This window comes from Mesoplodon bidens, assembly GCF_964165515.1.
Source record: "Mesoplodon bidens genome assembly, chromosome: 8".
Classification (NCBI taxonomy): domain Eukaryota; kingdom Metazoa; phylum Chordata; class Mammalia; order Artiodactyla; family Ziphiidae; genus Mesoplodon; species Mesoplodon bidens.
Genome location: NC_138165.1, coordinates 6,893,638 through 6,919,121, shown reverse-complemented (window position 1 = coordinate 6,919,121; position 25,484 = coordinate 6,893,638). Strand labels below are relative to the sequence as shown.

At 47.2% G+C, this 25,484-nt stretch overlaps 2 protein-coding genes across 9 annotated transcripts in view; one reads left to right on the top strand and one right to left on the bottom strand.

The window, feature by feature from the left end:
- Window positions 1–17,153, bottom strand: part of LOC308621248 (UPF0538 protein C2orf76 homolog) — an 89,199-nt gene extending 72,046 nt beyond the window's left edge. For 2 of the 8 annotated variants that reach the window (XM_081241568.1, XM_081241561.1), the window contains exon 1: window positions 17,112–17,153. The gene's annotated coding sequence lies outside the window, so the exon portion shown is untranslated. The other 6 variants (XM_081241562.1, XM_081241564.1, XM_081241563.1 and 3 more) reach the window with 6 other exon arrangements.
- A 109-nt stretch (window positions 17,154–17,262) lies between these two features.
- On the top strand, window positions 17,263–22,588 carry DBI (diazepam binding inhibitor, acyl-CoA binding protein). Its single transcript, XM_081241569.1, has 4 exons — window positions 17,263–17,387; window positions 18,441–18,558; window positions 20,639–20,701; window positions 22,301–22,588. The coding sequence occupies exons 1-4, from the start codon at window positions 17,379–17,381 to the stop codon at window positions 22,372–22,374; spliced, it is 264 nt and encodes an 87-aa protein (XP_081097695.1). The 5' UTR covers window positions 17,263–17,378; the 3' UTR covers window positions 22,375–22,588.
- Window positions 22,589–25,484: the final 2,896 nt, after the last annotated feature.

The window sequence follows — 25,484 nt, the reverse complement described above, 5'->3', positions numbered from 1 at the left end:
CGTATGAAACTAAACATATGCGTGCCTTGCTAACTGGCACAGAGCTCCTCTCCCCCTCTGTAACCCTGATCCCTCCCCTTGCCCCCTACCCTGACAGCTGCTTTCAGGAGGAGCATTAGGGGTGGCCTGAGGTCTCCCCGTCCCCAAGAGAGACTGAAGGCCTCATGCACCCAAGCATACTGAGGAACTTCAGGGAAAGGAGGGACTCACATGTTTATGGCTCTGTGGATACAGGCACCCAGGTCTGTCCTACCTGGCCCTGTGTAGGAGGAGGTACTCAGATCCAGCTAGTGGGATCTGGACACGATTCACAGCGGGGAAAGGAAACTAACACGAGCGAGTAGATGGGGTGCTTCAGGCCAATTCAAAGTACGGTTGCTGTTTCTACATCTGATTGTACAAATGATGCATATATATATCCTTACACTTCCCTGTCCACAGTGCCAAAGGAGATTCTCCCCCATCAGGAAGAGCTACAGGTAGAGAAATGCTAGTGGGAGAAGCTCCCCTGCTGTTTGTCATCAGTGGGTGCGTTGGGACGTCGTACAACTGCCCTAGCCAGTGATGTTCAAAGTTCTCAACATATAAGACATGTCCTGTTGGTTGGCAAGTCAGAGGCCTCAGGCTCAATGGTCCCCTGCTGTTATCACACCTCCAGCAGCTAAATCCAGGGCTCTACTCGAGGAGCAGAGTTTCTTGGGATTAAGTGGGTGGATTCATGACACCCCATCCCTTTGGCCGTCAAGGAGCAACAGCTGTCTCCTCAGCCTCCTACCACCAAAAAAGAACCCTGGCACCTCGTTGGCCTCTTTGGGTACTGGAGACAGTGTGTGCCTGGGATGGCTCTGTGATGTACCAGTGCGGCCTGGCGGAGCTACAGTCCCCAGAACGCCCTTTCCGGCATGCTTCTGGTTACTCTGAGCCACAAGGGGTATTTGCTCCTGAATGTTAGAGGAAGAAGCATATTTTGTATGTACTTTGTAGCATACACATTTTGTAGATGTAATTAAAGTCCATAATCAGCTTACCTGAAATTAATCAGACGGGAGATTCTCCTGGGCGGGCCTGACTTAATCTGTTAGAAGCCCTTTAGGAGGACTTAGGCTCAGAGACTCCCAATCACAGCGGGGTCTGCACTTGCTCTCCCTTCCCCGGGGTCCTCCCTCCTGAGCGCTGCTTGAGACCATGAGCCTCAGCTGGTGTCTGTGGGGTCCAGTCTGCGCCTCATGGGCCCTTCCTGACTACCGGCCTCTGAAGGTCTAACCTACTTAGCCAGTCCCCACCACGGAGTAAGCCAGTTCCTCGTGTGATATGTGTGTGGTATGTGTGTGTGTCTTCTGTATTTTGTCTTCTACTGGTTCTGCTGCTTCTCCGGTTGAACCCTGATTGATAAAGTCCTCACTTGGACACTCTACTTGGTCTTTCAACCCACAAGGCAGCATCCTGAGCGGCGCCCAAACCAATCAGCTGCATTGAAAGTGGTCTAGCAAGCTGCGGTACATCTCTACCTTTGGGCCCTACAACCCGACGACCCCTTTGAGGTACCAGTCACTGTGGCTGATGCTTTTGCAAACTGGAGCCTCTAGCAAAGGGAAGTCAGCCTCCACCCAGAGGTCCCTTTTGGTCTTGGGCTGCTCACCCACCTGACACAGCTTGTGATTCTTCAGCCTAATATTCCCATTCGGGAGTGAGTCAACTCCAGCTCAATGACTAATAAGATGGGAAGAACCAAACAGGTTCCCTTATCAAATGGAAATGATATGTTTAACAACTTAGCAAGTTGAGCCCTATGTGCATATCAGTCTGATTTGGAAAAGTGGCAGCTTTCCCTTTGGGGAAAACTTTCTTCTTAACTCCACCACCTGAAGCAAAGTTACTGACTCAACAGGACCGTCTGTTCACAGCAAGGTTCCCCTAAATGCCTGGGCCTAGTTCACAGATGGTTTGGCTAAGCTGAAACCCAGCAGTGCCCACTGGCCTACTGTGACTGTTCAGCCGAGCTCCAGCCGTGAAAAACCAAAACCAGACATGTTCACTGCTCAGTGGCAGAACTGAAGGCTGTTCCCATAGCTCTGGCTAATATTCCCATAGGTGAATCTTATGTTTTACTTCCTCTTGAGCTGTTGCCAAAGGCCTGGCTATTTGATCTACCTCTTAGAAAACCACAGAGTGGCAGGTTAAAGACACTTCTCTAAAGGGCTGTGAATTGGGGAAACAGTCCTCAGAAGAGCAGAAGAAAATTTCTTTCTTCCCAGCACAGCAGACCTCGCAAACCACTCTAACACCCACAGCTACTTGGCACTGTTAAGCACTGAAACCGCCGCCTCAGAAATCAACTAAAAAAGAATTCTCACTCCACCTCCCTCATCTCCTCCTGGAACACACACCTTAGAAGGGCAGTTTGTTCACTGCACACAGCTATCCCCAGAAAGGGCTCATCCTCTCTCTGCTGTTTCCTGGGAAATGATCAGGACAAAGCGGAAGAGGGCGGAGGGGCAGTTATAGAGACCAGTGTGAAATCCTGGGATTCCACCCAGACCGTTCCTGTGCATAATGCTTCTTTCTTTCCCCTTCAGGTACCCCCAGCCAGCCTGACTGGTACAGCTTCCATGCGGCAAGGTGGCCAAAAGGGGGCTTAGGGGATCTGAACATAACTCTGGTTCAGCTCCCTGGATTCTCTTGTTGGCCTAACAATGATCTGGATCACAGCGGTGGAGTAGGCTTCAGGCCAGAGTGGGGGACCTAATGGGTCTCCGTATGTTTTATAAAAACTCCCTTCAGGGAATAGGAGTTGATTAGAAAAAAAGTGAAGTTATAGCTTCTGGAATGGAACACACACATTTTTGTGGAGGTGGAGGGAGGGAAATAACCTGACCACCTGGGGAGAGAACAACTTGTGCCCCAGGAGATGGGGGTGGGAAGGAGCATTCGTTAACTATCTTTTATCTTTCAGAATTGCCCCGGAGCAGTTCTCATGAAGCAGAATACTCTGACAAGGTTCCCCCAAACTGGTATGAGCACCTTAAATTTAACTGACTCCTGAATTTGCCACCCCTGACAGACGGCTCTGACCACAATGATAACCATCACCAACAAGTGTATCAGAACATCCGTCCCAGCTCCTGTACCTCTCCTACAGAACACCTATCAACACCTCCAGATGTCTTCTCCACCCCATTCCCACAGCCACTGCTCAGCATGCCATGTTACAGACAAATGACACTCAGCCGGCAGCCTAGTCAAACAAGACAGACTCCTGCCTGCCCTCAGGCAGCCCCTCCAAAGACAAGGTTTAAATTCAATAATGTGAACCCAAGGGAAAACCCCAATGCCTACTATCAGGCTAAGGGTCACACTGGAGGCCCTGACAACCTGTGTGCTCTGAACCATGTGGGTCCCAATTGTAAACTGTAAAGAAATTTCTTTCCAGGGTCACACCAGCACCTCCAGGCCTGTGATTTTGTGTCTTTGTGTGGGGGGGGGTGGGGGGCGAGGGGGGGGGCTCCAGTATTAACTTGCCTCTCTCCCCACAATACTGTTACTTGCATCTTAGACCTGCAGGTGTTTCAGAAAACAACATGAGTAAGCTCTCACATGACCAACGACTAGATCAATGGTGGCAATCTCTCCAAAACAGCCCTTGGTTACCAAGAAAAGCTTCCAGGAGGGTTAAGTGCACCCTATGGGCAGTTTTCCCCACAATGAGTCATCCAATTAGACAAGGTCCCCAGCTTTAGCTAAAGTGATAAGGAACACCACCTCGCCCTCACTGCCGGTGTCATTATGGATGGCAGACTCTAAACTTCTGCCTTTTGCCCAGGGTGGTCTGTGCCAAGGCTAGCACAAGCTGCTGCACCTGGATTGATGCCTCAGACCAAGTGGGAAGGTCAATATAGAAACTGAGAGAAAGGTCCCTCGTTTTCTAAGGCCCACGGGTGGCTCCTGAGATTTGTTCAGGACCCTGGGGGTATGGAGAAGGTCAGTACTGCAGGTTGGCCTAGTCCTGCTGCTTGGAGTCTTACTGAGAGTAGCCATGATTAAATGCTGTCTGAGACAAACGGAATTGACTTAGTCCCAGCCCCTGTCAGTCAGATAAACCAGAGTGGCTGAGAAAGTGGCACACCCCTAGGAAAATTCACCAGAATATGGTGTAGAAATGAGGAGTGGCTCTTAGTGGAAGACAATTTTCCATGAGTCTCTTATAAGCAGAGGCACTAGTGGCTTTTGTTCTGGGCTACCTTTTCCCAGGATGTCTGTATAGCCTACAGCCTTAGAGGACAGTGTCTGGCCCCAGCAGACGGCCAGTGTGTTTGCTCTCCAGAATAACAGAGCTGCCTACACATGCCTGATCCAATTCCCCACCTCCCATTCTCCCTTCAATCCATTCTAAACGAGACTTCGCACTCACCCCTCAGTTAAAACGGCACCAGGTCAGATCCACTGAGCATGTCTCTGTCCTTATCCTCGTATCACTTTGACGTCAGTGAAGGAAGATCACACTCAACTTCTCAGAGGCACTCAACACGGTTGAAGAACTTGTCCATCCTCCTCTGCCTCTGTGACACCACTTTCTCCAGCGGTCTCTTACTGCACGGCTCCTTTTATAGACCTCTTCCAGGCTCCTCTCCTCTTTAAGAACTTGAAATGTTAGTGCTCCTCTGACAACTCTCTCAAACACATTTCCAGCCCTGAGGTCGAAACTGGGTTGGCTACTTAACTTCTCTACTTAGACATCACCAGGCATTTAACATTTAACATACCCCAAACTCGGCAGTTTAAATCTGACACCTACCCCCAGCCCTGATTTCCCCATCTCAGTCGATTATACAGTCATTCACTGAGTTACTCAAGCCATCAGCAAAGGATTCCTCCTTTCCCTACTCTCTAGCTAACCCATCAGCAAATCTTCTCAGCTCTTTCCCCAAAGCGTACCTTGAATTTCCCCCATTTCTCTCCATCTCCCTTACTGCTACACGAGTCCAAGCCTCCACTGTCTTTGTCTCTATTGGAAAAATAGAAAAGCTTCCCAACTGGTCTTTCCACCACCAGTGTGGTCCCCCTCAATCCACGTGGCACATAGCAGCGGGAGTGACCTTCTAAATATGTAAATCTGAGTATGTCTCCCCTGCTTAAAATTCTTCAAAGGCTCCCCAGAACCCCTAAAGTAAAGAAGTGAGCTCATCATCATGGCCAGCAAGTCCCTGCATGATTTGGCCCCAGACCCCATCTCCCCCGGGCCACCACACAACAGTGACACTGGCCCCTCCTTCATTTCTTCCAACACATCGAGCTATTTCTGGTCTTTACACAGGTTGTTCCCTAGCTTGAAACATTCCTGCTTTACTGGATCCTCCCTGCCCTTCTGTTCTCAATGTAAATGTCACCTCGTCAGAAGGACCTTTCCTGACTGACTCAACCCCACTTATTCCTCCTTTGCTCTCAGTTTTCCCCCAACTGTGAGACAATAATGCATGAGGCAAAGGGCTGTGTTTTTAGTGCCAATTCGCTCGTTTCTGATTTTTAGATGAACGCTGTTGCGGGTTGTACTGTGTCCCCCCTAAAAAAACATGTTGAAGTCCTAACTCCCACCCAGGACCTCAGAACGTGACCTTATTTGTAAATACAGTTGTTGAAGACGTAACTCGTTAAGGTGAGGTCATACCGGAGTAGGCTGGGCCTCATATCCAATATGACCAGTGTCCTTATAAAGGAAGAGGGCCTTGTGAAGACAGAAACACAGGAGAACACCATGCAAAGATGGTGGACTGAAGTGAGGCATCTACAAGCCAAGGAATGCCTGGGGCTACCAGAAGCTAAGAGAGAGGCATGGAACAGATTCACCCTCACAGCCCTCAGAAGGAATCAAGCCTGCTCACTGATTTTGGACTTCTAGCCTCCAGAACTGTGGGACAATAAATATCTGTTGTTTTAAGCCACCCAATTTGTGATACTTTGTTATAGCAACCCCAAGAGACTAATACAAATGCCAGATTGCAAAGACATATATAGAAGGGAAAGGTGTTCTTACAGAGGGAGGTGGTGGGTAAAGGGGCATAAGTGACTGTTTTAACATTATGTTTGCTTAAACTAAAACTTTCATTTTCAAAAGTAACCTAATTATTAAAACATGAACTAGAGTTACAGTGAAGCCTCACTACCACTGCGTTATTGTGATTTGTAGGAAAAATATATATTTGGTCTTCATCCACAGTTCCCGGCTTACAGCTCCCAAAACTCTTGGAATTTCCTGAACAATGGGATGATATTTGGTCTCTTGTCCTCAGCTCCTGAAAACACTTCAGGGAAGGTGAGTTTCGGGATCCCACCCAAAGGTGGGGGCTGGTTGTCAGGAGAACCAACTTTCAGTCCCACCCCCTGCCAGAAGTTGAGTCAATCACCACTGGCCAGTGATTTAGTCAATCATGACTACGTAACAAAGCCTCCAGAAAAACCCCGAAAGGACAGCTTTCTGGACCTTTCAGAGAGCTTCCACATTGGGAAACCAGAACACTTCCACATGCCCCCATGCTTGGCCCCATCCACCATGAGGACAGAAGCCCCTTTGTTCAGGACCTTGACCTTCGTATCTCATCTGGCTGTTGATTTATATCCTTCAATATCCTTCTATAATAAATCAGTACTCTAGTGAGTAAACAGGTTTCCCTGAGTTCTGGGAGCCCTTCTAACAAACTCATTGAACCCCAAGAGGGAGTCGTGGGAACCTCTGATTTACGGCCAGTTAATCAGAAGTATAGGTTACAAGCTGGACTTGCAACTGGCATCCTGACTTGGAAGGACCATCAGAACCTCCGATCTGTAGCTGGTCAAAAGCACGGTAACAACTTGTGGCTGGTCTCTGAAGTGGAGGGAGGTCTTGTGGGACTGAGCCCTTTGTCTGTGGAATCTGGTTCCATCTCTGGGCAGACAGTGTCAGAAATGAGTTGAACTTCTGTATACCTGCTAGCATCCAAGAATGATTGTTGATGTGGGGAAGCCTCCACTCACACACATTGGAATTGGGTCCAGGAACCCAACTCAACCAGGCCAAAAAAAAAAACTGTCTATTATTACACCAATCCATATGAAATGGTACTGCAAACAGTTCCTGAAAAATTATAACGGAGTCAGTGAAGAAAAGCCACAGACTCCTCAGTCTCAACTCTATGACCTTATAGTGAGGATTGGAGCAAGTTATTTAATCTCTAATTTTGTTATGAATTTGCTTCAAGGTTTCTGCTTTAATAAACGGCATTAATGATGATAATAATAGCTACTCAGCATGTGTCAAACATTGTGCTAAATGCTTTAGAAACATCATTAACAATCCTCAATTACCTATCAGCAAAGCAGGTCCAATTGTCCCCATTTTACAGATGAGGAAACAAAGGATGTGTGAGTCAAGAATAATGCTGCTAATCCAGTAGCAGAGCCAAGACCAGAACACAACGTCTTGTGACTTCCATCAAGAGCTACCTATTATATCACACAAATAATGTATTTGGCAGACTCTAATAGAGAACAACCAGTTTCACTGGAGCAACATTCCCATTACTTTCACACTTAATCAGAAAGTACTGTTAAGATAAATTCAAAACTTACTTTTTGTATCACTCATCGCAGGAAGGATGCTTTTTAAAATAAACTGTTTCTAAGGTAATATTTTAAAATGTACATTATACAAGCACTAGCTAAAGTTGAATTTGGCCTTACTGAAACTCACTTTTAACGGCAACCCAGTAAGTATCTGACCAGTTGGCTTTTTTTTTTTTTCCATTGGGGTATAGTTGTTATACAATATTATATAAGTTACAGGTGTACAACATTTTTTAAAGGTTATACTCCATTTATAGTTATTATAAAATATTGGCTATATTCCCCTACCACTTGGCTTCTTCAGAAGAAAAATATCCTGCTATTGAATTTGGTAAGTTTTAAGCTTAACCACACGTAACAGCTTTCACATAGCCAAAACAGAACTAATGCTCTCCTGAAAAGAATGGAGAACAATGAATCTGTATTCAACTTTAATAGCCACAACTTAGGTTACAACTTCAGAATCTAGTGTAATTCACAGAGAAAATAATACTAATGAATTTTAAGCGGTACTGTTCTATACTTCTGCTTCTCGGAAGATGGAGTAGATATGCTTTTCCCTGTGCTTCCTGCTAAAGTACAACTAAAAATCCTGGACATTATCTATAAAACAAACATAAGAGGATCAAAAAAGTGGAGGGAGGGCGGCAGACTGGCTAGGGAACACCACGGTGGAGAGGTCCCTGGGTTGTCATATGTCTCAGACACGGAGCTGAAGAAGTCAGCAACCCAGAAACACAAACAGGTGCAGGGGAAAAAAAAAAAAAAAAAGAAGAAGCTTGAACAAAGCCTGCTCTCTCTAGCCAAAGGACCAGGAGAGGAACAGCCTAGCCAAGACAGAAAACTTTTAGACAAACGAGCCCTCGAATCCAGCCAGAAATCACATAAAAAAACGACAGCCCCACCGCCAGGAGCAAAGGCAGAGCTAGAGCCTAGACTTCTACCCTTCCCGGGCTTTAATGAGGAGCCCCAACCCCTGCCAGGGTCACATCAGAGAAGGCTGAGTAGGGAGCTGGACAATAATGAGCTTGACTCCCCTGCATCTCAGAGTCAGTGGAGACCACCTGCAGAGCTCAGACTTCCACCTCCACAGTAATAAAAGGGCCCTCCCCTTCCACACTGGGGCGCTGTGGAGAGGTTAGCTAAGCTACTCCATGGTATTGCTGCCTCGGCGTCCATTTTGCTGGCTGTGTGGCCCACAGGGACCTTAAACTGAAACTTGCCCCCTCACGCAAGCATGTGCCCTAGATAGCAGCCCTCAGAGTCACAAGCAAATACAAGCTCCTGATATGATTTCTCCAACAGCCCCTGTGATCACCAGTTTCCCCTGCCTCCCAGGGCTGCCCCTTACACACCCCTAGATAAAACTCCCATGGAGCTTACTAGAACCCTGCACTTCCCATCTGAATTGACCAATCTGGCCTTAGCCTGGGAACCCCAAAGCATTCCACCCATAGACCTAATAAAGCCATGTGCTCCAGGCCCTGTGGCTCTCTCTCTCTCTCTCTGCACCCAGTCTTGACCTCGCCATGTGGCCCCTCGAGGAGTGCCATGTACTCCCTCCAGGACCTGTGAGTAATAAACTTCTCTATTTCAGTTTCTCTATGGTCCTCTGCTGGCCACAGCTCACCATCCAGCAATCTGTGCTCCACTTAACAAATGTTAATTTAACCAAGCAGGTAGTGTCAGAGGGGGCCCGGTGGACAGTCAGGAAGCTCTCACCTCAAGAACCTAGAAAAAAAAAAGCAAAACAACCCAAAGTAGGCAGAAGGAAAGAAATAATAAAGAACAGACATCAATAAAGTTGAAAACAGAAAAATGGTAAAGAGAAAGTCAATGAAAAGAGAGCTAGTTCTTTAGAAAGATCAAAAAAATTGACAAATCCTGTGCAAGACGGGCAAAAAAAGAGAGAAGATGTAAATGACCAATATCAGTAACAAAACAAAGAATATCATCAAAGAGTCTGCACACACCATGAGGGTAATAAGGGAATACTATGAACAAATCTACATATGCACATTTCACAACTTAGATAAAATGGGTCAATTTCTTGAAAAACACAAACTACCACCACTAATCCAATATGAAATAGATAATCTGAATGGGAACTATTAAGGAAACTGAGTTCATAATTTTGAAACTCCCCCAAGAGAAATCACCGGGCCCAGAAGGTTTCACTGGAGAATTCTACAAAACACTTAAAGAATTAACATCAATTCTACACAATCACTTCTAGAAAACAGAAGAGGAGGGAACATTTCCTAATTCATTTTATGAAGTTAATAGTTCCAGGATAACACACCAGACAAAGACATTATAAAAAAGAAAACCCCAGACCAATATCCCTTATGAATATAGACATAAACATCCTTAAAATATTAGCAAATAGAATTCAACAATATACACAGAGAATTATACACCACGACCAAGTGGGGTTTCTTCCAGGGAAGCAAGTCTAGTTCAATATTCGAAAAGCAAGCAACGTAATCTACCACATTAACAAACTAAAGGAAAAAAAATCACAAAATCATATCAATTGATGCAGAAAAAGTATCTGACAAATTTCAACATCCATTCATAATGAGAATTATCAGAAAGAGAGGGGAACTTCTTCAACTTGATAAAGGGCACCTATAAAATAACCTACAGCTAACATTACACTTAATGGTAAAAGACTGAATGCCCCCTCCCCGAAGATCAGGAACAAGGCAAGGATATCCACTCTCATCACTCTTATTCAACATAGTGCTGGAAGTTCTAGTCAGTGCAATAAGGCAAGAAAAGGAAATAAAAGGCACATACGTCAGAAATTAAACTGTCCCTATCTGCAAATGAATCTACATAGAAAATGCCAAGGAACAGGAATCTAACAAACAAACAAAAAAACCACATCTAGAATAAGTGAATTCAGCAAAGTCACAGGATACAAGATAAACAATTATACAAATACAAAAAAACAGTCGTATTTCTATATACTAGTAATGAACACATGGACACAATTAAAAGTATAATACCATTTGCAATCACTCAAAAACAATTAAATGTTCAGGTATAAATCTACCAAAACATGCACAGGACTTACACTGAAAACTACAAACTGCTGATGAAAGAAACAAAGATCAAAATAAATGGAGAAACATGCTGTGTTCATAGACATGGTAAAAATATCAATTCTCCCCAAATTGATATGCAAGTTTAACACAATTGCTGTTCAAAATCACAGCAAGATTTTTTCTTTGGTAGACACAGACAAGACGATTCTAAAATTCATATGGGTTGGGAAAATAACTAGAATAGCTAAAACAATTTTGAAAAAGAATAAAGTAGGAAGAATCGCTTTACCCAATTTCAAGACTTATTATACAGCTACAGTAATCAGGACTCTGTGGTACTGGTGGAGGAATAGATACATAGATCAACAGAAGACAGAACCCAGAAAAGACCACATAAATATGCCCAATAGATTACTGAGAAATGTGCAAAACCAGTTCAATAGAGCAAAGATATCTTTTCAACAAATGGTGCTGCAGCAATTAGACATCCAAGGGGGCGGTGGGGGGGGGGGAGAACCTCAACCTAAATCTTACACCTTATACAAAAATTAACTCAAACCTCATTATGTTAATTTTAAAATGCAAAACTATAAAACTTTTACAAAAAACAGGAGAAAATCTTCAGGATCTAGGGCTAGGCAAAGATTTATTAGACTTGACACCAAAAGTGTAATCCACAAAAGAAAAAATTGGAAGAACTGGATTTCAACTTATGCTCTGTGAAAGACTCTGTTAAGAGGATGAAAAAACAAAATAAAAACTGGAAGAAAACATTTGCAAACCACATATCCAACAAAGGAACAGTATCTGGACTATATTAAGAACTCCCAAAAGTCAACATTAAAAAAAGTCCAATATAAACACGTGCAAAAGACACAGAGAAATTTCACGGAAGAGATATACAGATTGCACAAATAAACACATGAAAATATGTTCAACATCATTAGTCATTAGGGAATGCAAATCTAAACCATAATGAGATACCACTACACACCTATCAGAGTGCCTAAAATAAAAAAGTGATAACACCAAATGCTGGCAAAGATATGGAGAAACTGGATCTCTCATTCACTGCTGGTAGGAACGTATAATAAAAGGGTGTAGCCACAACGGCAGTTTCTTACAAAACCAAACATGGAATGGCCATATGGCCCAGATCTGCACTCCTGGGCATTTATCCCAGAAAAATGAAAACATGGTCACAGAAAACCCTGTACATGAGTACAGATTCTGTACTAGCAGCAGCTTTGTCCTTCAACAGGTGAATGGTTGAACAAACTGGTTCATCCATATGATGGAATACACTCAGCAATGAGAAAGATCTATTGGTACACACAATCTGGATGAGCCACCAGAGAGTTGTGCTGAGTAAAAAAGCCAATCCCAAAAGATTACAAACTACATGATTTCACTTGTAGAACATTCTTGAAATGACAAATTATAGCAATAGAGAGAACACATTCCTGGCTGCCAGGAGCAGGGGCGGGGGGTGGGCAGGAGGGAAGCAGCTGTGGCTGTCACAGGGCAACATAAGGATGATGATGGAAATGTTCTGTATCCTCAACACATCAATGTCAATGTACTGTCTGTGGCATGTACTGTAGTTGTACAAGCCGTTACCACTGGGATAAAATGGGTAAAGGGTACAAAGGGTCTCTGTGTTATTTAACGATAAGAGCACAAAGGGACTTCCCTGGCGGTCCAGTGTTTAAGACTCTGCGCTCCCACTGAAGAGGGCACAGGTTCGATCCCTGGTCGGGGAGCTAAGATCCCTCATGCTGGGGGAGCTGGGGAGCACATAAATCTACAGTTATCTCAAAATAAAAATAAGGTGGCTTTTTTTTAATGGCATTATCTCAAAACAAAGTTTTTTAAAATGGCATTATCTCCAAAAGAATGATCAGCCAAATCATTTGTCATCAGATTTTTATCTTTCTAATTGTTTTTGTTGACAGGCAATAAAAGAGCTCACTAGAAAAATCATCTCTAACAACCTAGTTCCAAAGCATTTACCAAGTGCTTGTCATGTGCAACTAGGAGCTAGGTTAATAGGCAAAGATGAGGAAGACAATGTAGATTTAGAAGAGAGTTTATACTTCTAAAGAAGCTGAGCAAGAACTACAGTACTGAGCGCAAGATAACTTCATAAAACACTTCATTATTCCTGCCCATAGTCGTTAAGTATTTCTAAACAGAATACTTGACCACTGCATGACCAACTTACATATAAGTAACTCTAAAGAAAGTCTTCCCTCCCTTCCTTCCTTCCTTCCTTCCTCCCAGCCAGTGTAGGACACTTTCCACCAGAAACCCTGACCCCCAGCCAAGCCCTGGTCTCCATGTCTCAGCTAAGCCCAAACCAACCCCGACCCCGAGCCATGCTGGCTGGGCAAAATCAGGGGAAAGGTGAGAATCACACACGCGTACGTCTCACACACACACACCCATTCTCCTCTCACCCAACTTGCTGCAACTTCTCTGCATACGAACACCCAAAGGAAGAAAAGAATGGCAAAGGGGAAGGCTAGTTGAGACCTCCAGCTGCCAGGCCTCCCCTCACCAGTTGTATCATCAGAAAAGGAAGAGAGACATAAGAGGGGAAAAGGAGGAAGAAAAAAGAAGAAAGGAAGGAAAGAAAAGCTATGGTACATTTTTACGCCATCCCCTCAGCTGTTACCTCCCCACCCTTCGCAAAACAAAGGCGCCCAACTCTGCCCAGCTCTCTCCACTCCTGTCCCAGAGCATTTCGCAAGTGCCTCTGAACCCAAGTCCCCCTAAAACCAAGTTCCCTTACCAAGTTTATGATTAATCTCTTTACCCAAAATTGTATTCCCTTTCTTGTCCCCTCAGACCCCAATCCTGTGCTGACTGAGCACTAATCAACCAGAGTCAGATGACTACAATTGCTGTTGTCGATAACATCTCTAATGTCCTAAAACTGCTATTATAGACATCATCGTTAACGTACAAACTCAGGTTGGTTCTCCAGGGCAAGATGAGCTAACAGATCCCCAAGCCATGGACCACCTGGCCAGAGAATGGTAAACCAGAGACATCTTGACTCCCCAAACTAGAAACTACAATTAAGAAATGTGCCGAAACAATGATTAATCCCAGCCTCTTTGTTCTTCCCCTTTTAAAAAAAGCCCCTAACTCAAAGACCAAGTTGGAGGGGCTAGGAGGCTTCTCCCACTCCCTTGCTTGGTGCCCTGCTGTACAGTAAACGCTGTGCATTCCTTCACCACAGGCCCGTGTTAGCAGACTGGCTTTGCCGCCCATCGGGCGAGCAGACCCCAGCTGGGTTCAGTAACACCTCCTTCCCTTTAAAACACACTGTTCTCCTCCCAGCTTTGGTGGAGCCATGCCTCAGGAGTCCCATTCCGAGAAACTGGAAAACAAATACCAAATGAATATAATCCATCATTTGTGAATACTCTAACCCTTGCCTTCTAGTGAAGCTTTACTGTAAAGCTTTTTATTGATTTTCACGTTTTAATGGTTAGGTTATTCTTAGAAATTAGAGGTTCAGTTTATACCAAGAAACACTAAACTACTCTTCACACCTACTGGGCAAGAACTGCTTTCACCTGTTAATATAACTTGCCCGACTGGCTTTCCACTGAGACCCAGCAAGTGAAGTCTGTGAGTAGTCAAAACTGGCAACCCAAGGGTGTGAGGGCAAGCTGCAATAATGATAATGGCCTCTCCACTAACTAGGACGGTCAGTCAGGCTAACGAGCTGGCTCATCAGGTTCCCATCTTCCCTTAACGTATCAGGTGTTCTGTTTCCAAGGCCGGGGGTGTAACAAAGAGACTACACGGTCCTTGCACAAGAGTTCATCTACTTTAACCCCCAGTTTCACATTCAGTACTAATAAACTTAGTTTCTAAGTTCATGGCTAATCAGAAGGAATATGTTTCATACAGAAAAAAGCACTCTGTTCATTCACCCAAAATTTAAGTGCCTAACAAGTGCCAGGCACTTGGAGACGGAGCACTGATTTATACACAGTGACCCCTGTCCTCCCTGGCTTATGTAGGGAAAGGGGCTCAGACAGTAGAAGAGTAAACTAAACTAAAAATAAATGTAAATAAAATAATTACCAAAAATAATTACAAACTGTGATTGTTGCTACAAGGATATAAACAGAGCCAACGAACTTGTCTTTTCACAGGCTATGAAGAGCAATTTCCTTTCCAGTACTGTCAAAACGTAGAATTAAACGTAGAATTATTAACCCCAAATACACTCTAAAATTTACTTTTAAAAATTAAATCCCAGCTGCTGACTTGTTACCCTCTATGCTAAAAGCTGAATGGCATTTCAATTCCCTAGACTAGAGGCGGTAACGCAGGGCATAAGGCAGCATTTCCACAGGTGGAGGTTACAAAAAATAGGTCACTGAGAAGTGAGGGAAGGGAGCAGTAAGCCAAAAAGCATGCCTTCAGCTATTTCAAAACTTGGCCTAGGGTGGGCCCTCTAACAAGGAAAAACACTCTTCTCGTCCTTGTCAAGATCACATAGCACCCTGCTCCCTGGGATCCACAATCGCTACTAGTTCCATACTTTAGTTGCTTTAAGCAACTTTTGCAGACTAACCTGGGCACAAAACCACCATGTGCAATGTTGGTTTTTTAAGGAAAGTGGAGTATCTTCCAAAAAAAGGAACCAACAAATCAACCCCACTTAAATTGGAGACTGCCAAGTTAATTTAAACACTAGCCGTGCTCTCTGCAATGTGTAACTCCATTCAAAACTCCATCACACCAGCCAACCTTGGAGGAATATAAACGAAATTACATTAACAGAGGTACCTAACCTTTTCAGATGTGCCAAACACAATAACCTCGTGTTAAAACCTACTGACTGGAAGATATATTTGACTGCAAATCTGACCCACACAGGGAATAATCTGAATTTCCATCAAGATGATGGAACGAAAGTGAATCCAAGCTTCAGCTGAGCCTAGGAGTGAAGACAGTTCTGAGCTGTCATTTTGGAAGACACTCACGTCTCTTACAATTCAAATGTAATTTCCCCAAAGTTAATTCCAAAATGTTTGTTAGTTTGTTTGGCTTTGCTTTCGCAAACAAAATTATTCATAGACTGAAGACGAGATGTGTTCCCTGCTATTGCATCTCCACTTCTTCCCTTTTCACAAAGCCCGACCTCTATTAAGTTAGGAACTTACATCTGAAAGCTTCTACCTGGACTTTCTTTAGTCTAAACACCTCAGCTATAAATTAACGGCGCAAGGGGGAGGGGGGCTGGGGGCGCGGATCTGTACTCCACTCATCTCGTTACAAATTAGGAATTGGAGAGGAATGGTCTCTCTTTTTTAAAACATCTCCAGAGAATTATTTTCCATCAGTTCCCTCCTTGCACCCAGCTCCTTTGTAACCGCTGCCACAAAATTCCCCCTTTGGGTCTCTTAGGCATCACCCTCAAACTCTCCCATCCACCTGTGCTGCTCCGTTCTCCCATGGAGAACATCGGCCTCTGTAACAAACTTGCAAAGCTGCCCCCCTCAGTCTCCTCATCCTCTGCTCAGAAGCCTCTAACTTCCCATTTCACTCAGAATAAAAGTCAAAGTTCTGCATCATGTAGCCAGCCTGCCGCCTCCTTAACTCTCCAGCCTCATGTCCTATCTTTCCCTCACTCCCTGCTCACACGTTTACACTAACTTTCTGCCTGGAATGCTCCCTCCTCTCCTTGAGGGGCTTTCTCAAATGTTACCTTCCCTTAACCCTCCACCCGCCCCCCCCAACCATGTAAAACTGCAAACTTCCAACTCCCTATCCCCCTAGCAAACTCTCTATTTAACTGACGTTATTCACTATTATCCCCAATGTAAGTTCCAGGAATGCAGGGATTTATCTGTTTTATTCACTGCTGTATTCCCAAGGTCTAGAACGGCGCAAGATACCCGACCATTCAGTACGCAGTCATGAATGAAGGAGTCACTTTAATTAACAGATGTCTGCTGAGCACCTAGTCCGGGCCAAGTTTGTTAAGTCCAGACAAATAAGACACTGTCCCTGACTTTAACGCACCAGATGGTTTACTGCACACAAACAAAACAGGACTGCAAACTACGGCCACCAGCAAGCCACAGAACGTGCCAAAAATTCAAAGGAAGAGGTCTCGGCTTCGCCCTTCGGGAACACAGTCCAGCTTCCCACCCTCGCGAGATTGTCCAGGGACCATCCCCAGAGGGCCTCTTCTGGTCCCCTGAGAGGGGTGGGGACCCTCGCCCTCCCCAAGCCCGAGAGGTTACTTGTCCAACGGTGCAACTTCCGGCCGGACACAAGATTTAATGAAACAAATTTTAAAACCTCCGCCCTTCAGCTTCCACCCCCTCTCCTCTGCCTCGCAGGTCACTCCCTTCAGTGGCCCGCGACCGAAGTCTCACCCCGGCCTAACGGCACTCACAACAGAAAGCTCCCTACTTCCGCAGTCCCCACCTGCTCCCGGCGTCCCATGCAGCTCCTCCCTGGTGCGCATGCGCGAGCAAAGCCTCCTGCGTCGCGGAGAGGCAGGCCGTGCGCCGAGGCTGGGCACGCCCCCCAGCGTACCGCTGGCTCCTGATTGGCTGCCTCTTGCTCGCCTGAGCGCTGTTGGGGAGGCCTGCGGCTGCGCCTCTAGAGGCGCTGGCAGTTGACTCTCGTGCGACTGCTTTCTGCTCCTCGCCGTCTTCGCGGGCTTCCTGGAATCGTTGCAACGCCGCCGGCATGTCTCAGGTATAACGCGTGCCCAGCCTAGTTGCGAAGGTGCCACGGGGCGGGAGGCTGGCGCGGGGATCATCCCGCAGACACAACCCTGCAAGGTCTTTACCTTCCGGCTCTGCTGTTCTTCCTGGACCCATGCCTAGTGCACTCTTTGGACGGAGAGCCCTGTAAGCGGAACTTTCCGTGTTTGGACTCCCAGCACCGCTGCTTAGCCCGCAACTGCTGGCAAGCTGCCCATGGGGAGGACTTCGCAGTGAAGCAGGAATTGGGGTCGGAGGCGAGAGTCCTAGGAAGACAGATAGGATGTAGTGGGTTACATGGATCGAAAGAGTAAGGGGACCGTGTGCCCCATCCGGAAGTACACGGCAGGAGTAGGGGCGCCATACAGAGTGGAGAAGCAAGGAGGCCGTGGTTGAGAGCTTGCAGGTCAGGGAAAGTAGGGGCCGAGTGGCTGGCGTGAGGCAAGGGGAGGGTCCCGGCGTGAGGAGGGGTGACCTAGAGGTCTTTCCCTCCTTCGACTGTAGACGCTTTTCTGGGACCTAGCAGTGTGGGGCGACCTTTGGTTCCTCTACCCTCCCTCCATTCAGGCACTGGGTCGGAGGTCGGCGCTGGATGCCCTCCCTCAGGGGGAGGGGTCCAGCGGGCTCTGGCCGCTGACACCGCTGCGCTCATGCCCTGTTCCTTTCTCAGCTGTTTCAGTCACGCAGTGCCAGCCCTATCCGCAAGTCAGGGCTGTCCTGGGACCCCATGCTGGCCAGGGAGTTGGCCACGCTGCCTTTTCTGTGAAGTGTATGCCCACTGCAGGCAGTCTTAGCCTGTCTCCTTCACCTCTGTTTCCAGCAGCTGATACCTAGCATAGTGAGAGAGCCCAATGCATAGTTGTTCATCAGATGAGTTGAACCGATGTGCTTCCCCTCCTGGTTTTGCTGAATCTTTCTAGCTGCGCTGTTGAGTTGAGGAAAGACTGCTTTTCCTCCCCTGCACTGCAAGAGGAGTGCTGCCTTTCCAACCCCTCCATCCCCACTACTGTGCTCTATTCAGGCCTCTTCTCTCCCTCGACTTTAGGCTGAGTTTGAGAAAGCTGCTGAGGAAGTTAAGCACCTCAAGACCAAGCCAGCAGACGATGAGATGCTGTTCATCTACAGCCGCTACAAACAAGTAACTGTGGGTGACATAAATACAGGTGTGCTGAGGTTCATCAAATGAGTGAGGGCCCAGACTCATCAAAGCAGGCTCAGCAGCCTTGGTTGGTGCTGGAACTCTTAATCCCTGGGTGGGGACCTCACTCTCAAAACCACCCACAGTCCTACTGCCCTACTCTTAACGCAGTTCATGGGGTTCCTGAGGTTTAAGCTGGGAGAGGTTCCCCAGAGATCATGTTCCTGGATGGGGTTCACAGACCCTGCACTGTTCTTGGTTTCTTGGTGGCTCATATAGCAGTATTCAAATCCTAGTTTGGGAAGAACTTTATTCACTCCAGCATTTTCCATCTATTTGGGAGGAAGCAAAGATCCCAGCTTGGAAGAAATTTGCTCCAAGCTCTCAGATCAGTAGGAGTTCTGTTGAACCATACTGCTTCCACCCCAGATGGGCAGGATCAAAGTCGGAGCACTTGGCAGCCAGGCCAAGCCTGATGGCAGGAACAGAGAAGCAGCTGGCTTCCTGCGGCCCGTCAGAAGCGTTTTTGCTGATAGCAGTTCCACATGACCATTTGGCCCCTGTCATAAAGTCTTGGTACAGATTCTGAGGCCTTGGTTTGGACCACCATATTCTGTAATCCTGTCTTCTCTGCCTTGGACACTTTTCATTCTGCCCGTAAGTTCCTGAAACTCAGGAGTATATGGCAACAGCACGATGCAGTCTATGAAAGGATTCAGAGGTGGTGGCCATAGTAGCGTAGAAGGAGGTCACCCCGCCCCTGTTCAGGAGGGCAAGCGTAGCCCCCAGTTCCACTGCAGTTAGGGTAGCAGGTGGAGCTGGTGGGCTGGCTGGCTAAGGATCCCGGGCAGTGCCAAATCAAAGATTACAGGGTGGGCTCAGTTCAGAAAGGTCTTGTGGTGAAGGTGAGTTTTACCCTGGGTTTATAAACTCCGCATCTTCCTAGGGAGGCAGGAGAGATGAAATGGGGGTGACCAGAATGGCTGAGGAGCTTTTCTGACAAACACGATTTTCACAGAGACTGGCCTCTGCCCTGCTTTCACATAAGTATAGGTAGACTGGCTTGGGGATCTATCGCTTCCTGATCAGCTCACTCTAGGCCTGCACTGTCCAATACAGTAGCCACTAGCCACATGCATCTATCTAAATTTAAATGGCAAATACTTAAAATTAAATAAAATCAACAGTTCAGTCCCCAGTCACACAAGCCACATTCCAGGTGCTCAGCTGCCATAAGTGGCAGGTGGCCCCTGAGTTGGACAATGCAAATGTACAGCCTTTCCCTCATCACGAAAGGGCTGTTAGGATGTGCAGTTCTAGGATTCTGCTGATGATCCTGCAGCTGCAGTTTCGCTCAGGTATCCCTGGGAATGCTTCCTGGCAAGCACTTGGGGGGAGACTTGATGTTTCTCAGACGCGGTGGTCCAGGCTGTGGGCGCTGCGATTGCTCCCCTTGGCTTTCTTCTCAGTGTGGCAGTGAACGAGGTCAGCAGGGAAGTAATAAGTGTGTTTTCCAAGTGCAACCGATAACAGGTCTATACGTGTAAAACCATGGTATAACTTAAAGGAAGCTTGCCCTCACGAACAGAATTCCCACAAAACAGCAAGAAATAGACTAACAATTTGGTAGCAAAATGGGGCAAGGATATGAACAGACAGTTCACAGGAAAGGACACCCAGAAAACTGATAATAATGTGGGAGAGAACTTGGGTGGGGAGAGTGGGAGGAAACTTTATAGTATTCCCCTTGTGGTATTTGAATTTTAAACCAGATGAATGGATTGTAGTACTTGTTTTTCTTAAAAAAAAAAAAAAAAGAACATTAAAGTACGGTTTTTAAAAGAAATTTTGGAGTTACTTAACTTATAAGACAAGGACTCTAGTAATGAGAACAGTTTTCTTTCTACTTTCTCTAGATTTTAAATTTGGATTTCTGTACACGTGGGTTTCTGAAGGCAGAACCCGCCCTACTAGACCCATTTAACTCCATAGCAGAGCCTAGAAGGAATAGTGTAATAAAATATAGCTTTCATGGCAAGAAAATTGATAACGTTCCTTATTAGAACTTGCAGCAGGTCTCATGTCTTTTCCCTCTCTTGTTTAAGAACGGCCTGGAATGTTGGACCTCAAAGGCAAGGCCAAGTGGGATGCCTGGAATGAGCTGAAAGGTAATTGTTCTAATATGTTTCCCTCATTTGGGAAGCCCAGTAATGAAATACTCTTCATTAAGGAGTATAACGGGTGAGGAGAGAGAACACAGTGGATGAGGTACATGCTGGGGAACCAGTTTGACCAGGGCCAGAATGGAAAAAAAACTGGGCCGCCTACTTATTCTTCTAATACCATTTATGCCTTTTCCAAAAACACCATCTCTGAGTCATGGTATCATCTGGAGAGAGGAGGGGCTGGGGACCAGGCCACTAACGGACTGGGAGGTGATAAGAGTTGGCTTGGCCTTTATATGTATTCAGAATAAGGGGTGGTTTCCTGTCCAAACCTCCCTCTCCCCCACAAGGCCAGGCAGTGACCCTCTAGCCCAAGGAGCCCTCCCCGGTTCCCTTCCAGCCAGAAAGGCACCTAAAAAAAGGAATGAACTAATGCATGGCAAGCTGCTGGCACATTGTAGCCTCGGTGAATGGAGCTATTATACGCTAAGCAACAGCAGCCAAGAAGTATCCCAGCTTTGACTTAATCACGTGCCACCTGCAGCAGTAAGACCCAAAAGTTGGCACTAAAGTGCCTGCCAGCTTTTGTGCCCTAGCTAGCTTGTTTCTGAATAAGCCCTCTGTCTTCCTGCAAATGAGAAACACTTGAATTCAAAAGGGGCCAGAATACAAAAAATACACTCCTAGGATTTGCAAGTAACTGGAAGAGGAATGCCCGTCTGACTGTCCATTCTCATTGGGCATTTCCATACCATTCTCAGGCCCCATGTGCTTGCCGTTGCTCCAGAACACACTCTGATTCCCAGGGAGTATCTCTCCTCCACCGTAGAATCCAGGGCTCTGGGCATCACTGTCTCTGAGAGATATCTCCAGTGTCCTCTATATTCCCCTCCGAGAGCCAGCTGCTGTGCTCAGAGTTCTCAAAACTTTTCTCATAGCTTCTATCTGGGGAGAAGAGGGTTCCTGGCTTTGTTTTTTCCCTGGAAGCGTAACAACTCAGGGAGATAAGAGCCCGACAGAGAAATAGGTGATAGGTCAAAGCCAATTGTGAAAGTCAGCAGGACCAATAGTTCACTGCAGCTCCCCATGTTAGGCTTAACATGACTGTAGGGGGACTCACATGGCCAGCAGGCCAGTGACAGGCCCTGGACAGCTGCACACACATTATGGGCTCAGTGCTTTATGGAGCATTGCCTGTGGACCAGGCTCCTCGAGGACTTCAAGTCAAATCCTGGCCAGGTCTGTGAGGTGTAGGTAGTAGAACCACCACCCCCTTCACAGGTGAGAAATTGAGCCTCAGAGCATTAAACCAGGGCTCTGAAGTCTGCTACCTGGGCTTCCCTGGTGGTGCAGTGGTTGAGAGTCCGCCTGCCGATGCAGGGGACACGGGTTCGTGCCCCGGTCCGGGAAGATCCCACATGCCGCGGAGCGGCTGGGCCCATGAGCCATGGCCGCTGAGCCTGCGCGTCCGGAGCCTGTGCTCCGCAACCGGAGAGGCCACAACAGTGAGAGGCCCGCGTACCGCAAAAAAAAAAAAAAAAAAGTCTGCTACCTTTCTACCATGCTGCCTCTGTAACAAATAATCTTGTTGATGCCTTACAGGGACTTCCAGGGAAGACGCCATGAAAGCTTATGTCGGCAAAGTAGAAGAACTGAAGAAAAAATATGGAATATAAGGGACTGGGTTTGGCTGCCAGCCACACATTTCACCTAAACTGATCTAATACCTTGTTTTTCTAATACTGTGGATGAAGTTAATAAATAACTAGTTAACCCAGTTGCTCAAAATAGCCCAGGATATGAACTAACAGAGTAGGGGCTGAAATGTTTACTGATCCTGCTGTGTAGTTTTTATCAATAGATCAATTAAAAGTACGTTTGTTACTTTAAGTCTTTGATAACCTGGGTTCTTGAAATAATGTACTCTGTTGCAATCTCTCTTCCTCCCTTTTTCTAACAATTTCATCTGGAAGTGTTTGAGCTTACCCTTCTCACCCTCCTCTACAATCTCCTGGAGGGTGGGCAGGCGCTCCCACGGGTTCAGACCTGGCATGTGCTCACCTCTCGTGTGGAGGAAAAGGATTATAGAAGTGGCCTTTCCCACCTCCTTCCCTCAACTCCAGCCACACTGATCAGGCAGGCTGAGATGTCAGTTTGCAGCTACTGCCAATCCTCTGTCAGGAACACTGCTGGCCGCAAGCTCTGAGGAAGGTAGGGTTGATGAGTGTCTGAGGTCTGTCTGAGGTCCAGCCAGTCCATGTTTGCAGAGCAAACAAGCAAGGGTGGGAACCCCAGTCAGGGTGAAATGTGCATCTGCAGGGAGCATTCCCAGAGTCCCTGTGGAAGCTCAGCCACAGGCAGCTGGGCAGGCAAAAAACAAGTGGGGAAAAGGAGGGCTTAGCAGGGAGAAGGGCAATCAGGACCTAGGAAGGGCAAGGGGTTAAGGTTGCAGAGAAGAAAGGCTGGAGCTTGACTTTGGAGGATGCAGGTGGTTGCATAGTAAAAAGGAAGAAAAGGAGACAGCTGTCAGGCCCTCCCTGCCCCATGTTCCCCGTCAGTCACTCCCACGGTCCTACAGGGGAAGCACTCATATTTCCATTTTGCGGGTGAGGATGCTAAGGCCGAAAGGAATTCAAGAGAGGCTCTCTGAGGCCAGGAAGCTTAGTTCTCCCCTCCCAAGCCTGTACCCTGGTTTTAGACATAGTTCAGCCTTGCTCGACAGTGAGACCTGAGCATTACAGTGACTTGGCCAGGGTCACTCAGCTGGTAAAGAAACTCAGAACCAGCGTTCAAGTGCAGATCTCCCTGGTCCAGATACCTGTACCATCCAAGGTGGCCTCACAGGTATGAGCAGCACTGTGGTGGGAGACACAGGAGCAGCAGGGAGGACAGGCGTCTTGGTGGGGCTGGTGCATGGCAGGCCTGCAACGCCGAATGGGACTAGGTAGTGGAAAGTTGGTGACGAAGTTAAAAAGTACAGGATTTGGGCTTCCCTGGTGGCGCAGTGGTTGGGAGTCCGCCTGCCGATGCAGGGGACACGGGTTCGTGCCCCGGTCTGGGAAGATCCCACATGCCGCAGAGCGGCTAGGCCCGTGAGCCATGGCCGCTGAGCCTGTGCGTCCGGAGCCTGCGCTCCGCAAGGGGAGAGGCCACAACAGTGAGAGGCCCGCATAACGCAAAAAAAAAAAAAAAAAAAAAGTACAGGATTTGACCATAGGTGATGGGGAGCTGCTGGGGAGTCGACATGGTCAAAGGCATCCAGACGGTCAGTCTGACTGTACCAGTAATTATTGAGAGTAGCTAATCATCCTGTTCCAGCCCAGGCGGCCCAAGGAAAGCTAAGCCCCACAGCTCAGATGTAGACAGGAAAGTCACCCCAACAAAGCAGTGAGGTCAAGGTCCAAAACCCAGACACACGGCCCAGGGGAGGTGACATCCTGAATAGCAGTGTCATTTGTGCAGCCCCAGTTCCTGGGCGCGGATGTGGCAGGGAGCCCACAGTCCTCTCCCACCTGGCTTCACTCCGCCCAGGCTGCCAAGACCACCCAACTCATGGGCATCTGTGAGCCCCAAGGGAGGCAGGAGTCACAGCCGCTCGCCTGTACCCATATTTGGATCATCTTTGCTCGGTTATTGGCTGTTTCAGGAGTAAACCAAAGGAAAAACAGTCTTAAATAGAGGCCAAGGTATGGTGCTTGTCCAAACAGACCTGGTCCAGGATCGGGCCTAGCGCACCCACCCAGGGGTTGTGAGAAGCCCCTGGCGTACAGTAGGTGCCCCAGTATGTAGCACTTTATCAGGAATTTCTCTCTCGCCCTCCTTCAAACCAAGTTTTGGCCCTGGCAACATCCCTTGCAATATCTTATCAGAGTCAGGGACCTAGCCCAAGAGCAAATCATCACTCCTTTGCTAAAACTGGAGAGGGTGTGGATAAGAAAAGCACCTGCCTAGGATCCTGCCCTATTTCTAGCTTGTGAAAGGCAGCCAGGACCTGTGCTCAGGCTCCATGTCACTGCCTCGCTGCCAGCCAGAATCCCAGAAAAGTGGGCCTGAGCTTAAGGAAGGCCTGACTAAGATAGCGCAGTCTGGCCCCCTGCAGTTAGTTACACTCCGCTAAGATTGTACTGTGATGACTCGTATCTCTTCTCCAGCAGATGCCGACTGCAGAGAAACACTGGAGTGAAAAGGCGGACCCAAGGCCCCTCTGCCTACCACTGGCTTGGCCCCTGGCCGTCCTTTGCGGAGGACCTGCAGAGACAGGCTCCCTCTCAGTCTGTTTGCTTCAGTTCTGAATTTCATCCATGGTGCCTTGAGGTGGGGACTACACCTCCTAGCTGTGTAATGGGGGTTACCGTGTCCATTATTCAAATGAGGAGATGAAGACAGGTGATGAGTAGACCCAAACCCAGGGCCCTCTGGCCAGGGAAGGCCTTTCTCATCCCCTTCCGTCACGTTCCCTCTCGTGACCACTGGCTATTCCTCCCTTTGCACCTCCTTCGTCTGTCCGATGATGGTGGGGACCCCTATCTCGCTGGGCCAGCGTAAGACTCTGTGGAATCCCACACCTGCCGGCAGCTCCTTCCTGAAGAGTGGCTTCGAAAAGCAGGTCACCTTTCCAAGGCTGGAGTGGGGTCCAGGCGAGCTGTACTTTTTAAGCACCTCTGGTGGTTCCGAGGCTCTGCCAGGTTTAGGAGAGGCCCTCCCCACTCACTATAAAGTAGTGGTACTGGTTTCTCCGAAAGCAATGTTGGTCTGGCATTCTGAGAACGTGTCACCAGTAGCCTTG

Bases quoted from the DNA above. Each gene is read 5' to 3' on its own strand.
- DBI (XM_081241569.1), top strand. The intron at 18,559-20,638 runs GTGTGCTGAGGT...CTCTTGTTTAAG, and splicing joins TGTGGGTGACATAAATACAG to AACGGCCTGGAATGTTGGAC. The intron at 20,702-22,300 runs GTAATTGTTCTA...GATGCCTTACAG, and splicing joins TGCCTGGAATGAGCTGAAAG to GGACTTCCAGGGAAGACGCC.